The sequence below is a fragment of the Canis lupus genome, chromosome 22 (assembly GCF_003254725.2).
Source record: "Canis lupus dingo isolate Sandy chromosome 22, ASM325472v2, whole genome shotgun sequence".
NCBI lineage: Eukaryota > Metazoa > Chordata > Mammalia > Carnivora > Canidae > Canis > Canis lupus.
In genome coordinates, this window is record NC_064264.1 from 5,029,869 (window position 1) to 5,043,289 (window position 13,421).

The 13,421-nt window shown below is 40.3% G+C and overlaps 1 protein-coding gene across 1 annotated transcript in view; it reads left to right on the forward strand.

Moving 5' to 3' along the window:
* The window catches only part of CPB2 (carboxypeptidase B2), a 51,419-nt gene that overhangs the window by 5,775 nt on the left and 32,223 nt on the right, over positions 1–13,421 (forward strand). The window contains exon 2 of the mRNA XM_025478279.3: positions 11,756–11,831. Coding sequence (XP_025334064.1) covers positions 11,756–11,831 — 76 coding nt within the window. The remainder of the gene's footprint in view (positions 1–11,755; positions 11,832–13,421) is intronic.

A 13,421-nucleotide genomic window follows, 5' to 3' on the forward strand; every position in this document is an offset into this window, starting at 1 on the left:
CACAACGTGGCATCTCCTATGGTCCAGCCCTTGTGCCACTCAGATCAATCCACTTCAAATATAAGCTTGGGGAGCAGCTCCTCTGGGATTTCGGATTTTGCCCAGTTTTGCTGGAGGAAACATACGAGAGGAACATTAGTGGGATTCGCTGTACAGTCCACCACAGCCGACCTAGTCTTGAGACGATAACCAATACCCATCTTTTTTCCTTTTTTACAATCCATTCCGTTTTCCTTTCACCAGCAACTACTGTGGTCTAGGTGACTTACCTGGTGAGATGATCCAGCCTCTCACCTTTAAGGGTCTGAGCCTCCCATGACCATGCCCTTCTGGGCCATGACTATTGGACTAGTCTATACACGTCAACACGGGTTAAGGGAGTATTACAGAATGCCTAAGCTTATCACCTGTGGACCAAATACAGTCTTCCCGCCAGCTTAACTGTGCGAATGCAGCCCTTTAAAGCCTCCTGGTTATCCAGGTCATTTACCTCATCTGACATAACTTCTCTCTTGTGGGACAAGGAGAATGAAATGACTGGGTAGCAGCAACAACTCCCAGTTTAACAAAACTCTTGCCATGGCCCTTGTGGGAGCTTTTCTCTTCTGGGGACCAGAACTTTTAAATTTACAGAGCCACATTTGTAGATAGCAAGTAAAAATTGCCCTGATTCACCTGGCATGGTGGTAAATAAAGCCACTTCCACTTGGTTCCTGGAACCATGGATTCTAACTCGTGGAGACACCGCATCATATCATGATTATTGATTTAAAACTACATCCTGGAAGATGTTGCCCCTTTCCAAGCCAGCACCTCAGCTAATCCATTCTAATTGCTATATGAGGCTAGTAGCTTCTGGGTGGTGTGTGGGTATGTGCCCAGTGGATCCCACGGTAATGTGCCCATTCTGCGCCTCCCTTGTTGTAAAGTGGATCCCTTTTTTTTTTTTTTAAAGATTTTATTTATTTACTCATGAGAGACACACAGAGAGGCGGGGGGCAGAGACAGAGGCAGAGGGAGAAGCAGGCTCCATGCGGGGAGCTGATGTGGGACTCGATCCCATGTCTCCAGGATCAGGCCCCGGGCCAAAGGCAGCACTAAACCGCTGAGCCACCTAGGCTGCCTGTAAAATGGATCCCTTAATCAGTTACAGTGTTGGGTGGGATCCCTTGCAGAGCAAACACTATGTAAGTCCTTGTATGGTAACACTGGTTGAGGCCCTGCAGGTGGAAGAGGCAAATACAGACCCAGAGTGGATGGGGACCAAAGTAGACCATTCCTCACCAAGTGGTTGTTTGGTCTCTTTGAGGAATGGTGCTGATTAAAGGGCTTGGTTTTGGTTTCTGTTGCTGGCAAGTTAGATGTTTGGCAACAACGGTTGCTCTTTCAATCTTGATGAGTAGCAACTCATCCTGTTGGGCCATGTGTAACTTTACCCCTGCCGTCATGTCTGTTCCATTCATGTGTCCTTTGTGCCGACACTGGTATGACTGTGACAGAGGCTGGCTGAAATCCACTGCCCAATTTTTAAAATTTTATTTACTTATTCATGACAGACACAGAGAGAGAGGGAGACAGAGACATAGGCAGAGGGAGAAGCAGGCCCCATGCAGGGGGCCTAATGTGGGACTCGATCCTGGGACTCCAGGATCACGCCCTGGGCCGAAGGCAGATGCTCAACTGCTGAGCCACCAAGGCGTCCCTCCACTGCCCAATTATTTTGTTGACATAGTTATTTAGTGCCTATTGTTTGGTGGGTGCTCTCTGTTATGTGCTACAATGTGATACTAAGGTCCCCCCACTTCCCTAGTCCCCCAAAAAGTAGACACCAAGATGAAATTAGACATACAAGAGATGTAGGGAGGAAAATGCTTGAGAGGAAGAAATAAGGAGGGGACAAGAAGAGGCTCTCAGCAGAGACATCAAACTGCGATGCAGGTTTAACCCCTGTGCAGGAGAAAGGGAAGGAGGGCAGGTAGACCACGGAAGGTTTATAGTGCAATTCTAAAAAAAGTTTTGCAAAGTTGATAAGACGGTTCTTAAGCTAATGTCATCCATCAGAAGAGCCCCTCATCTTTCAGTAATGAGCCTGCCTTGGCATCCCCACCATTTTCAGTTATTAGCTGGAAGCAGCCAGTAAAAACTACGGCCTTAGCATTAACATAGGGACAGAATTCAAGCAGAGCAGCTGGTGCCTTCCACCAATTACACATCTTACAGTTGGAGATCTTAGAGGTGTGTTCTCATGGCTACTCGATCTTCCATTAGTTGGTCATAATGGACTACCACATGTGGCACGTGTCAGTATGAGTGGAGAGAGGCATGGGTGTAACGGTAGTGGATGATGACATGTGGGTATGGGCCATCTGGTCATGCACCTCACTTGTGTCCCTAAATACTACTTGTGCCTGGTCCCAGATGAATCACTTTGGTCTCATGATGGATTTCTGATTGGCCTGTTCAACCTCATGACATGACAAGGGTATCAGTTTCCTATTGCTACTGTAACAGGTTAGCAAAAATGAGGGTCTTAAAATGGCATAAACTTATTATCTTACATTTCTGCAGTTTAGAAATTAAAAATGGGCCTCACTGGGCTGAAATCAAAGTGTCAGCCACCACTGTGTTCTTCTCTAGAGGCTTTGAGGGGAAAATCCACTTCCTTGCTTTTTTTCCCCGTTTCTAGAGGCCACCTTCATTCCTTGGCTTACAACCCTCCCTTTACCTTCAAAGCCAGAAAAGGCGAGTTGAGTCCTTTTTGTACTGAATTGCTCTGAACAATCCTTTTAGACCAAATCTCCCTATGCCTTCCTCTCTGTCTCCCATCTCTACTTTTGAGGATCTTTGCAAAATCTTTGGGGCTTACCCAGATAATCCAACATAATCATCCCATCTCAAAAGACCTAACTGTATTTGCAAAGCTGCTTTTCTCCTGTAAGGCAACAGGTTCACAGGTTCTAGGGTTCACACGAACATTCTGGGGGCCCTCACTGCCTACTATAGTATGATAGAACCCGGTCATGATGGGTGAGACTGGCTCCATGACCACTTGTTACCCATGGTCGGATATTCCATCTCTACCAGGGCCCAATAGCATGTTAGGAACTGTTTTTTGGATGATACATAATTCTCCTTTGCAGACATCATGGTCTTGCTGTAGGTCTCTACATTATGACTCTCCTGTTGGGACACACCAAAATCTCTACCTGGCATCTTTTCCCACCACAGATGCCTCTATTCTTTTATGGCCTGCCAGGCCATATGGCCCAAGAGACGGGGCTTCTTGTACCACATCCTGAACCTTTCGGCTCTGGGCCTCTCCATCATAAAGATGACAGTCTTTCATGTCACCAATTAATGGGTTGAAGCAATATATCTGAATGAGGTATATCCAGAACCCAGGATACTTACCAGGAATTATGTGCCTTTCTTCATCAGGAGAGATATAAAATCTTTTATTTTAATAAAATCCTTTATTTTGGAGGGAATTTCCCAGCCTATCCCAGATCACTAGACCTTTAAAATATCCCTAGCTTGACAGTCCCCTGAATCTTTACAGTATTACCCCCCAACACGCATACACACCCTTGGGAGCACATCTGTCTTACCAAGACCTCCAACACGCCTGGCACGTCTTGTTCATCTGATCTAAGATTCACATGATGTCCTTTACATAGTAGCCTGAGATATCCAGACAGGCTAGTTAGTGGAAAAATTAATTCAAGTCAAGGAAGACCCTAACTATATACGGTGTCTGTCCCAAGTAGATGTGAATTGTTTGTGATGCTTTTTCTCATGGAGATAGCTCGCTCAATAGCTGAACACCATATATCTATTAAGACTCTGCCCAGCGAAGAGATCACACTGAGCACTGTGGCTACAATTTGCTCCTATTTGGTAGTGTCTGATTGCCTACACACAACCACTAAGACCCATCTGGTTTTTGTGAAAGCCAGACTAATGAATTTAAAGTGGATTTGTGGCAACCACCATTCTTGCATTGTTAGGTCTTTAAGGGTGATGCTAATATCTGCCATTTCTCCCAGAATGCTTCTTTGTGTTTGCTTTTTCTTCCTTCTCCTGCTGAGCATGAGGGGGCACAGTTTCCCCTTTGGCTTTTCCCACTACGATAGCTCTTACTTTACAGGTAAGGACCTGATGTGGGGGGTTCTATCAATTACCGAGTATTCCATCTCGGTGTTACATTTGGGGACAGGGAAATGATCATGGGTGATCCACGGACCCAGGGCAGTGCCTCCACCAAGAGCTGGACCTAGATTTAGGGTTCCAGACTGCTAAGCATCAATGTCAACTTGGACCCTGCAAGATGACCTCAAAATGAGCAGTTTCCTTTCTCCAGTGTGTAGAGTTCCTGAGTACAGTTTCATAGGTTTCTTTAGGAAGGGACAGAGGAAGTCATGGTCATATGCCCTTTCTGTACTGTTGCAGGGTCTTTCTTTGTGGGGACTTGCCTCCTCACTTCAGGCAAGAGATTCTGGGTCTAGGGACTGGTCAACATCTGGAAACAGGGCAATGGATTATGACTCTGGATTGGCATAGCTGTCCTTAACTTCTCTCATATTCATCCTTGATTTATTTTGATTGTAAAGATTGAGCAATACTTTTGTTGGCTGCCATTTATCTTGCCCTGGGAACTCTATGTTCTCTTAACTAACTCTATAGCTTTCTGTGGGTCGAGTTCTTCTGGCTGCCACTCTGACCTTGTTGTTAATGAAAACAACTGAGCCCAACTTGTCAAAGATGCTTAAACACTGCCACCTGGCTTCTATCGTATAATGATTTCGTCATGGCCATCGCTATTGGAGAGCTCAGTTCTGTAACATCATCTCTTACTGTTAGCCCTCAGAATCTACTCCCACCTCTCCTCCTGGCCTCCTAACTGGTAGGTAGGGTTAAGTCATGACATAATCTGGCTGCACAAGTGCTGAGTATGCTAAAAAAAAAAAAGGAAAAGGACTATATCCCTAAAGCCGTGCATTTGCCCAACATACAGAATTTGACATTCCAATTAGATCCTTGGGAGGTGGTGCTAAATGCTGCTAGGATGGTGTTTGGAAGCTGGTAGAAAACAGTGGCCTACATTTAATGAACTAGAAATGTCAGAGCTATTATGGCAGATGGTGAAAGAAAGGATAAAAAAGTCCTAGAACAGGACATGCTAGAATGAAAAGAGACTGACAAAAGACTAGAAAACCCACTGTACTCCCCTGATGGGCTCAGAGGACATTTGAAAACAACAAGGAATGTACTAGCAAAAGGGTCACTAGTGGTATAAGAAGCTTGGCAGTGGCTTTTTCATAGTTAGTATAACTTTCTAATAGCTTTCCCCCCTGATTAAGTAAGAGTTCTTTTTGGTTAATAAATAATAAAGGCATAAAATTGGGAAGAAAAACCTTTATTTGGATTTCATCACCCTGAGAAAACATCATTAACATTTTGGGGATCATTTTTTCATACATTTCTCTATACATTTATATACACCCTTGTTTAATTTTATACTCATTGAATACCGGGTCTCCTACCAGAACTATAGAGACCTTCCCTTTAAAAAACAATCTTATCTCCTCCTCCCATGTCCCTCACCTACCCAGTCTTTTAATTGTCATTCCCCATCATCCAGATAGATGTTAGCTATGTACTGCTTATTCATTCACCACTTTCTCCTCCTGATTTTAACACACGTAGTTTTCCTTTTTCTCATTTTTTTCTTCACAAAAATGGGATAATATTTTATTGGTTTCTCCATTTCTTGCTTCTCTCTTTCAGAATGTCATATAAATCTCCCGCAAGTTAACTGTTCTAAATCTAATTCATTCTTTATAATGGCTACAAAACATCCCAGAATGTGCAGACACTACCAGCATTCAACAATTCTGTTACTGAGAAGCATTCATGTGGTTTCCAGTAATTGTTACTACAAATGATCCTGCAGTACCTGCCTTTGAACATATTTCCTTAAGCACTGGCTGAATAGTGTTCACTAAAACTGTACCAGGGATTGACATAAAATTTCCTATTCTATTTTTCCTGTGAGCCAATCCTTCCCTCTTATGAAAATCAAGGCTCCACGGGCTTATTTCCAGAATTTAAAATCTTTTAATCAGGCTTTCTAAAATAAAACCACCCTCCACCCTGCTGTCAAAGTTATTCTTATAAATCACAAGGGATGTCCTTTTCTGAACTCCTAATTGCCTCTAAGACAAAGACCAGATTTCTCAATGTGCACTCAAAACCTTCTCTAGAGGAGGACGAAAATAAGTTTCAAATTCATTTTTGTTTAGCTATGATCCTATCCTACACTTGGCAACAATGAACAGCTTGCTATATCCCCAACAGCGCCTTTTTGTCTCCTGCCACGGGGCCTTTATATACTCTAACTTACTCAATCATCTCTTCCATAAAGCCTTTGTTAATAATGACAAGCGTAAGTTGCCATAATCTCTTTTGTATTTCCAGAGCTCTTGTTACATGTTTTTTTTAAAATACAATTTTTATTTGGAGTATTTTTAGATGTACAGAAAAGTTGCAAAGATATTACAGAGTTCCTGAATACTCTTCACTCAGTTTCCCCTTCCATTAGCACCTTCCATTACCATGTTATATTTGTCAAAACTGAAAATCCAACATTATCAACATTATTATTATTATTATTATTATTATTATTATTATTACCTAAACTCTAGGCTTTATTTGGTTTTCATCAGTTTTTCCACTTATGTCCTTTCTCTGCCTCAGGATCTAATCTAGGATACAATGCTGTATCTAGTCATCACATTGCTGACATTTAATTTATTGAATGCATTGTAATATAGATAGATAGATAGATAGATAGATAGATAGTTTTTGTTTTAGAGAGAGAGAATGAGTGGGAGAGGGAGAAAGAGAATCTCAAGCAGGCTCCATGCCCAGTGTGGAACCCAATACAGGGGATCGATCCTACAACCCTGAGAGCCAAAAATCTTGGCTCTCAAAAATCAAGTCAGACACAACCAACTGAGCCAGCCAGGCACCTCAAAGTCTAAGATTAGTTTTACTTTTTTTAAGATTTTATTTATTTACTCATGAGAGACAGAGAGAGAGAGGCAGAGACACAGGCAGAGCAAGAAGCAGGCTCCACTGCAGGAAGCCTGATTCAGAACTTGATCCCAGGACCCTGGGATCATGACCTGAGCCTAAGGCAGACACTCAACCCCTGAGCCACCCAGGCGTCCCCTAAGATCAGTTTTAAATAAAGAACAAAACATTTTCTTTGTGATTAAAAAATATATTTATTTAGCCCACATTTCAAAGACAATATTTGTCTAAAAATAAAAGAAAAACTTCTTTAAGTTAAAAAATGAGCTCCCTCTGGTAAATGCCACCAATATAGCTTAATTTTAATGTAAATAAAATTGTTCCTTAGAGGTAGAGTAGAAATTTGAGAATGCCATGGCTGTTAACAGATACCACATATATCTGCAATTCCTCACCTCACTGCTTCCATTCTCTATTTATCCAAATCTCCCTCATCTGCACAAATGGATGGAGAACTGCAATATGAGAAATGTTATTAAGAAAATCTTTTCTTTCTGATTAGGTGGTATGTAAAAATAAAGTCAATCCATGTTGATTCACACTAATCTATTGCCTTGGCTTTGCAAGAATTGCTAAGCAATTATTATTTATTCCCTAGCGAGCATTACAAGGTGGGAAGAAATATGACAAAGCAAAGGTGAGAAAACAAATTAAACCAGGTGTCAACTTAAAAAAGAATCTGTTGATGTAATTCATCACTCTAAGAGGTGAAACTAGAAAACTTCGTGCTCATCTCATAAAAACATGATAAAATCCACACCCATTCTTTATAAAAACTCAAAGCAGAGAGTAGAAGGAAACTTCTTCACCCTGATGAAAGGTACCTACAAAACCCTGCTACCAGCATCCTAATGGTAAAACATTATAAAGCTTTTCTTAAAAATTATGCATCATGCATATTATTTCCACTGCCATTCAACACTGTACTATAGATCCTAATCAGTGCAGTAAGGCAAGAAAAAAATCTATAAGCATTGAAATGAAAGAATCAAAATTTAATATGTGCAATTATAATGATTTCTTGCAAAGAAAAAAGCAACATTTCTACTTTAAAATGATCAAAACTACCAAGGGACCTGGATAGAAAAATCAATATATAAAAATTAATTTCATTCCTATACCTCAAAAGAAAGAACTAAGAGATGGAATATTTTACAAATCACCATTTATAAAAGAAAAAGGAAATTTCCTAGGATAAGTATAATTAAAAGTATGTAATATTTTTATGGATAAGATTATAAAACTTTTTTTGAACGTTATTTTAAAAAGGCCTAAACCAGTAGACAAATCTATCATATTAACGATAAGGAGACTCAGGAGAATACCAATTCTCCCAAATTATTGCTTTATAATAATACTAATCAAAACCTAAACCTTTTTCATGGAACATGACAAGCTGATTTTTAAAATTTATTTGGTAAAAATATACAAAATGAATAAAAATAAATAAATAAAAATAAAATTTATTTGGAAAAGCAAAATGTCAATACAAGAAAATCTCTAAAAAGAACTAGACAAGGGAGAGGGGAAGCACGAGCTTGTCCTGTAGGCTGTTAGGATTTAATAGGAATCTACAATCCCACAAATGAATGGTATCAGCCTAAGGATAGACAAGTAAATCCAAGGAACATAAAAGAGATCCAAGAAATAGACCACACCACATGAGTAAGGGTAATCCTTGATTGGCCTGTATAACTAATGCATCCTGAAATAGCTTTATTTGCCACAACAAAAGTTTCTCATTCTTCTCACCAATTGATGAAGCTATCCATCTCTCCCTGGTCCTCTCCTCCACCTTGGAGATCTGAACTACTTCCCTACTGTAACTCCCTTGATTCTCTGCTTCTAGCCCCAGGGTGAGAATACATAGCACGTAAAGACTCCCACCTGCTCTTAACTGTGGCACATCACTCCCCCCTCCCCATATTCCTGTTGCTGAGAACGCAGGCACAGGGTCTCAACACAACCACACAGAAGAATGGGGAATGCAGTGTTTTGGTGTATCCCCAGAAACGAAAAATGACATGATGAACAAGCAGTCTCTGGCAAAGAGTATGAAAACATATATGACAGAAATGGCATAGCTGATCCTGGGGAAAGTATTAGTGATTAACAAATGATGCTAAGTAGAAAAAAGCAACTCAAGGACTTCTTTCCAACGCACCCAAATAATTTTCAAATAGATTTAAAAATATCAATAAGACAGACAAAAGACAAAACTAAAAGACAACCTATTGAATGGGAGAAGATATTTGCAAATGACATCTCTGATAGAGGGTTACTATCAAAACTATATAAAGAACTTGTACAACTCAACACCAAAACAATAGAAACCCAAAGAAACCCCCAAATAGTCCAATTAAAAATGGGCAAAAGACATGAACAGACATTTCTCCAAAGAAAACATACAGATGGCTGACATATGAAAAGATGCTCAACCTCACTCATCATCAGGGGAATGCAAATCAAAACCACAATGAGCTATCACCTCACACCTGTCAGAGTGATAACAAGTTGGTGAGGATATGGTAAAAAAAAAAAAAAAAAAAAAAAGGAAGCCTCATGTACTGTTGGTGGGAACGCAAACTTGTGCAGCCACTATGAAAAACAGCATAGAGGTTCCTCAAAAAATTAAAAATAAAATTACCATATGATCCAGTAGTTCCACTATGTATTTATCCAAAGAATATGAAAATAGTAATTAGGAAAGATAATATACACCATTATGTTTATTGCAGCCTTATTTACAATAGCCACATTATGGAAGCAGCCCAAATGTCCTTTTTTTTTTTTTCAAATGTCCTTTGATAGATAAATGGATAAAGAAGCTGTGATATGTATATATAAATATAAATATATATATTATATATTAGTCAGCCATGAAAAAGAATGCAGTCTTGCCATTTGCAACAACATGGATGGATCTAAAAAGTATAATGCTAAGTGAAATAAGTCAATCAGAAAAATAAATACTACATATGAATGAAATCATATGAAAAACAAATACCATATGATTTCATTCATATGTAGTATTTTTTTTTAATATTTTATTTATTTATTCATGAGAGACACACACAGAGAGAGAGAGGCAGAGACACAGGCAGAGGGAGAAGCAGGCTCCATGCAGGGAGCCTGACATGGGACTTGATCCCGGGTCTCCAGGATCACCCTGGGCCAAAGGCAGGCGCCAAACTGCTGAGCCACCCAGGGATCCGCTCATATGTAGAATTTAAGAAACAAACAAGTGAACAAAAGAAAAAAAGAGAGAAAAACCAAGAAACAGACTCAACTATAGAAAATAAACTGATGGTTATCACAACAGAGGTGGGGGGGAGAATGGGTGAAAGAGGTGAAGTGACTTAAGAATATATTTATCGTGATGAACACGGAGTAATGTATAGAATTGTTGAATCACTACATTATACACTTGAAACTAATACGACACTGTACATTATACTGGAATTCAAATTAAAAAAAAAGAAAGGCAAAAGTAATATAAGAGAATATCTTAAAGATCTAGGGATTGGGAAAAAGTTCTTAACACATAGGAAACCACAACTATAGATGGGAATGATAGATAAAAATATATCATAAAGAAAGAAAAAAGACAAACTGGTACAAGATATTTTCAATATATCTAACTGACAAAGGGTTAGTACCTAGATGATAAAAAAGAAATACTAGTCAATTTTCACAAAAGATAATTGGATGGAAATAACTCTACTTCACTAGTAAATCAGAAAATTAGAAATAAAATTGTAAGAAGGTTCCATTTCACAACCATTTGATTGGAAAAATTAAAAAGTCAGACAGCATCAAATATTAGCAAGAAGAAGCAATAGGAAATCGTTTCCACTGCTGGTGAAAATATGAAACTGGTACAAAAAGTTTGAGAAATAAAGCGGTACTATTCTATGAAATTAAAGTGTGTGTACCCCCCACCCCAAGATATAGCAATTCCACTTGTAGACGAATGCCAGCACGTGTGAACTATGGCTACATCCTTCAACACAGATGATAAACCTGAAAATACAATGTTGAGGGAGAAAAACAAGATACGGAACGATACATAGAGTGCACCGTTGTTACACGTTGTTACAGAGTTAAATGGAGCCAATCAGTCTAAGTGTAGCTTAAGAATCTACACATCCAAGGATCCACACGTGTGTTTAAGAATCCACACTGTAGAGGGACAGTAAAGGCATGAGCAAGGTGGAGATTTAGGGTCGTGGACACCTTTGGGGATGTGGCGGGGAGGCAGAGCTGGACCCAGGCCTCAGGAGCTTCAAGGACACCCTATAATGCTGGATTTCTTAAGTGGCCTAATGGGTTCCCAAGCACTCATTTAATTAATAAGCAAGCATTGACATAAACATTCCCTTATGCATCCAATATTGAATTTTTAAAATTAAAACATACCCAGGTGCACACCTGCACACACAGAAAAAAGAAGTAAGGGCTCCCATTCAAGAGAGTTATTGATCTGGCCGTTGTTCAGGAGCAGAAAGAATGAGAAAGTCTATGTTCTCTTTTTAACACTTAATCCACGGCAAGATCCTCTGTTAACAATTAAAAAGCTTGTTTCCTTTTCACTGGTCTAAGGTGTCCCATTTTCACTTTTTTACTTAACATCAAAATTCTGTTTTATTTTTTTCCCCAGTGGCCAGGTTTTATCTGCTTTTCCTAGAACCTCCAAGCAAGTGCAGATTCTGCGGAATCTTACTACAGCATATGAGGTAATTCCTTCTTCATTTATCTTTACACTTGACCCTTGAATAGCACTGGTTTGAACTGCATGGATCCACATACACACAGATTTTTAAAATTTTTTTTGAGAAATAGAGTATAGTACTGAAAATGTATTTTTCCTATGACTTTGTTTTCTTAAAGATTTTTAAAATTTATTTGAGAGAGAGCGTGCACAGAGGGAGAAGGAGATGCAGACTCCCCATGGAGCAGGGAGCCCAATGCGGGGCTCGATCCCAGGACCCTGAGATCATGACCTGAGCCAAAGGCAGGTGCTCACCAACTGAACCCCCCAGGCTCTCCTCCTTATGATTCTTAATGACATTTTCTGTGCCCTGGTTTGCTTTATTATAGGAACACAGTATATGAGGCACACAATATATGAGATACGTGTTCATCAACCATTTATGTTATCCGTAAGGCTCCAGTTAACAGTGGGCTGCTAGTAGAGTTTTGGTGAAGTCAAAAGTTATAGGCAGATTTTCAGCTGCATGGGAGTCTGCACCCCGACCCTACACTCTTCAAGGGTCACGTGTATATTGGCTCCATTATGTATAAATTTTGTGTGCCATGTTCTCTCATATGTTGTCTCACGCACACATATATATATATACACATATATATGTGTATATATATATATACACATATATATATACAGCTGGTATAAACTCCTCTTTTTAAAATTTGAGATAGAGCACGAGCAGGGGGAAGAGGCAAAGAGAGAGAGAGAATCTTCAGCAGGCTCCACACCCATTGCAAAGCCTGACTCAAGGCTCGATCTCATGACCCTGGGATCACAACCCGAGCCGAAATCAAGAGTCCGACGCTTAAGGAACTGAGCCATGCAGGTGTGCAGGTACCCCTAAACCCCTCCTCTTGTAGCCTCCTCCCCTTCCCCACATTTGGTTGCTAAAATCAAAACTTCTTCATTTGTGCTATTGGCCTTTCAGCCAAATTCATAATAATGATACGTAGATAATTCAAGTGCATACTTACGGAACACCTGGGTGGCTCCATGGTTGAGCCTGTACCTCTGGCTCAGGCCATGACCCTGGGGTCCTGGGATCTAGTCCTGCATCAGGCTCCCTGCAGGGAGCCTGCTTCTCCCTCTGCCTGTGTCTCTGCCTCTGTGTGTCTCATGAATAAATAGATAAAATCTTTTTTTTTTTAAAGTGTATACTTGCAAGCATGTTATGACAGTAGAAGCCCAATAGAACTTTGCTCATAAAGCAATGGTTTATAAAAGCAGCAAAACCATGAGGGAACATTTATCAAAATCTTATGCCTGGGAACCATCTCCGCAGAATGCTTACGGTGTAGAAAGCTGACAAGAGTTACAAAATGTCATGGTAGAAAATTGATGGCTCTCTATTTGTCAGTCAAGGTTCTCTAAGAAGCAGACGTCAAAACCAGATTAAAGATGCCAGAGAAGGGGACGCCCAGGTGGCTCCGTGGTTGAGCATCTGCCTCTAGCCCAGGTCGTGACCCCAGAGTCCTGGAATTGAGTCCTGCATGGGCTCCCTGCAGGGACCCTGCTTCTCCCTCTACCTTTGTCTCTGCCTCTGAGCATTAACTTCACT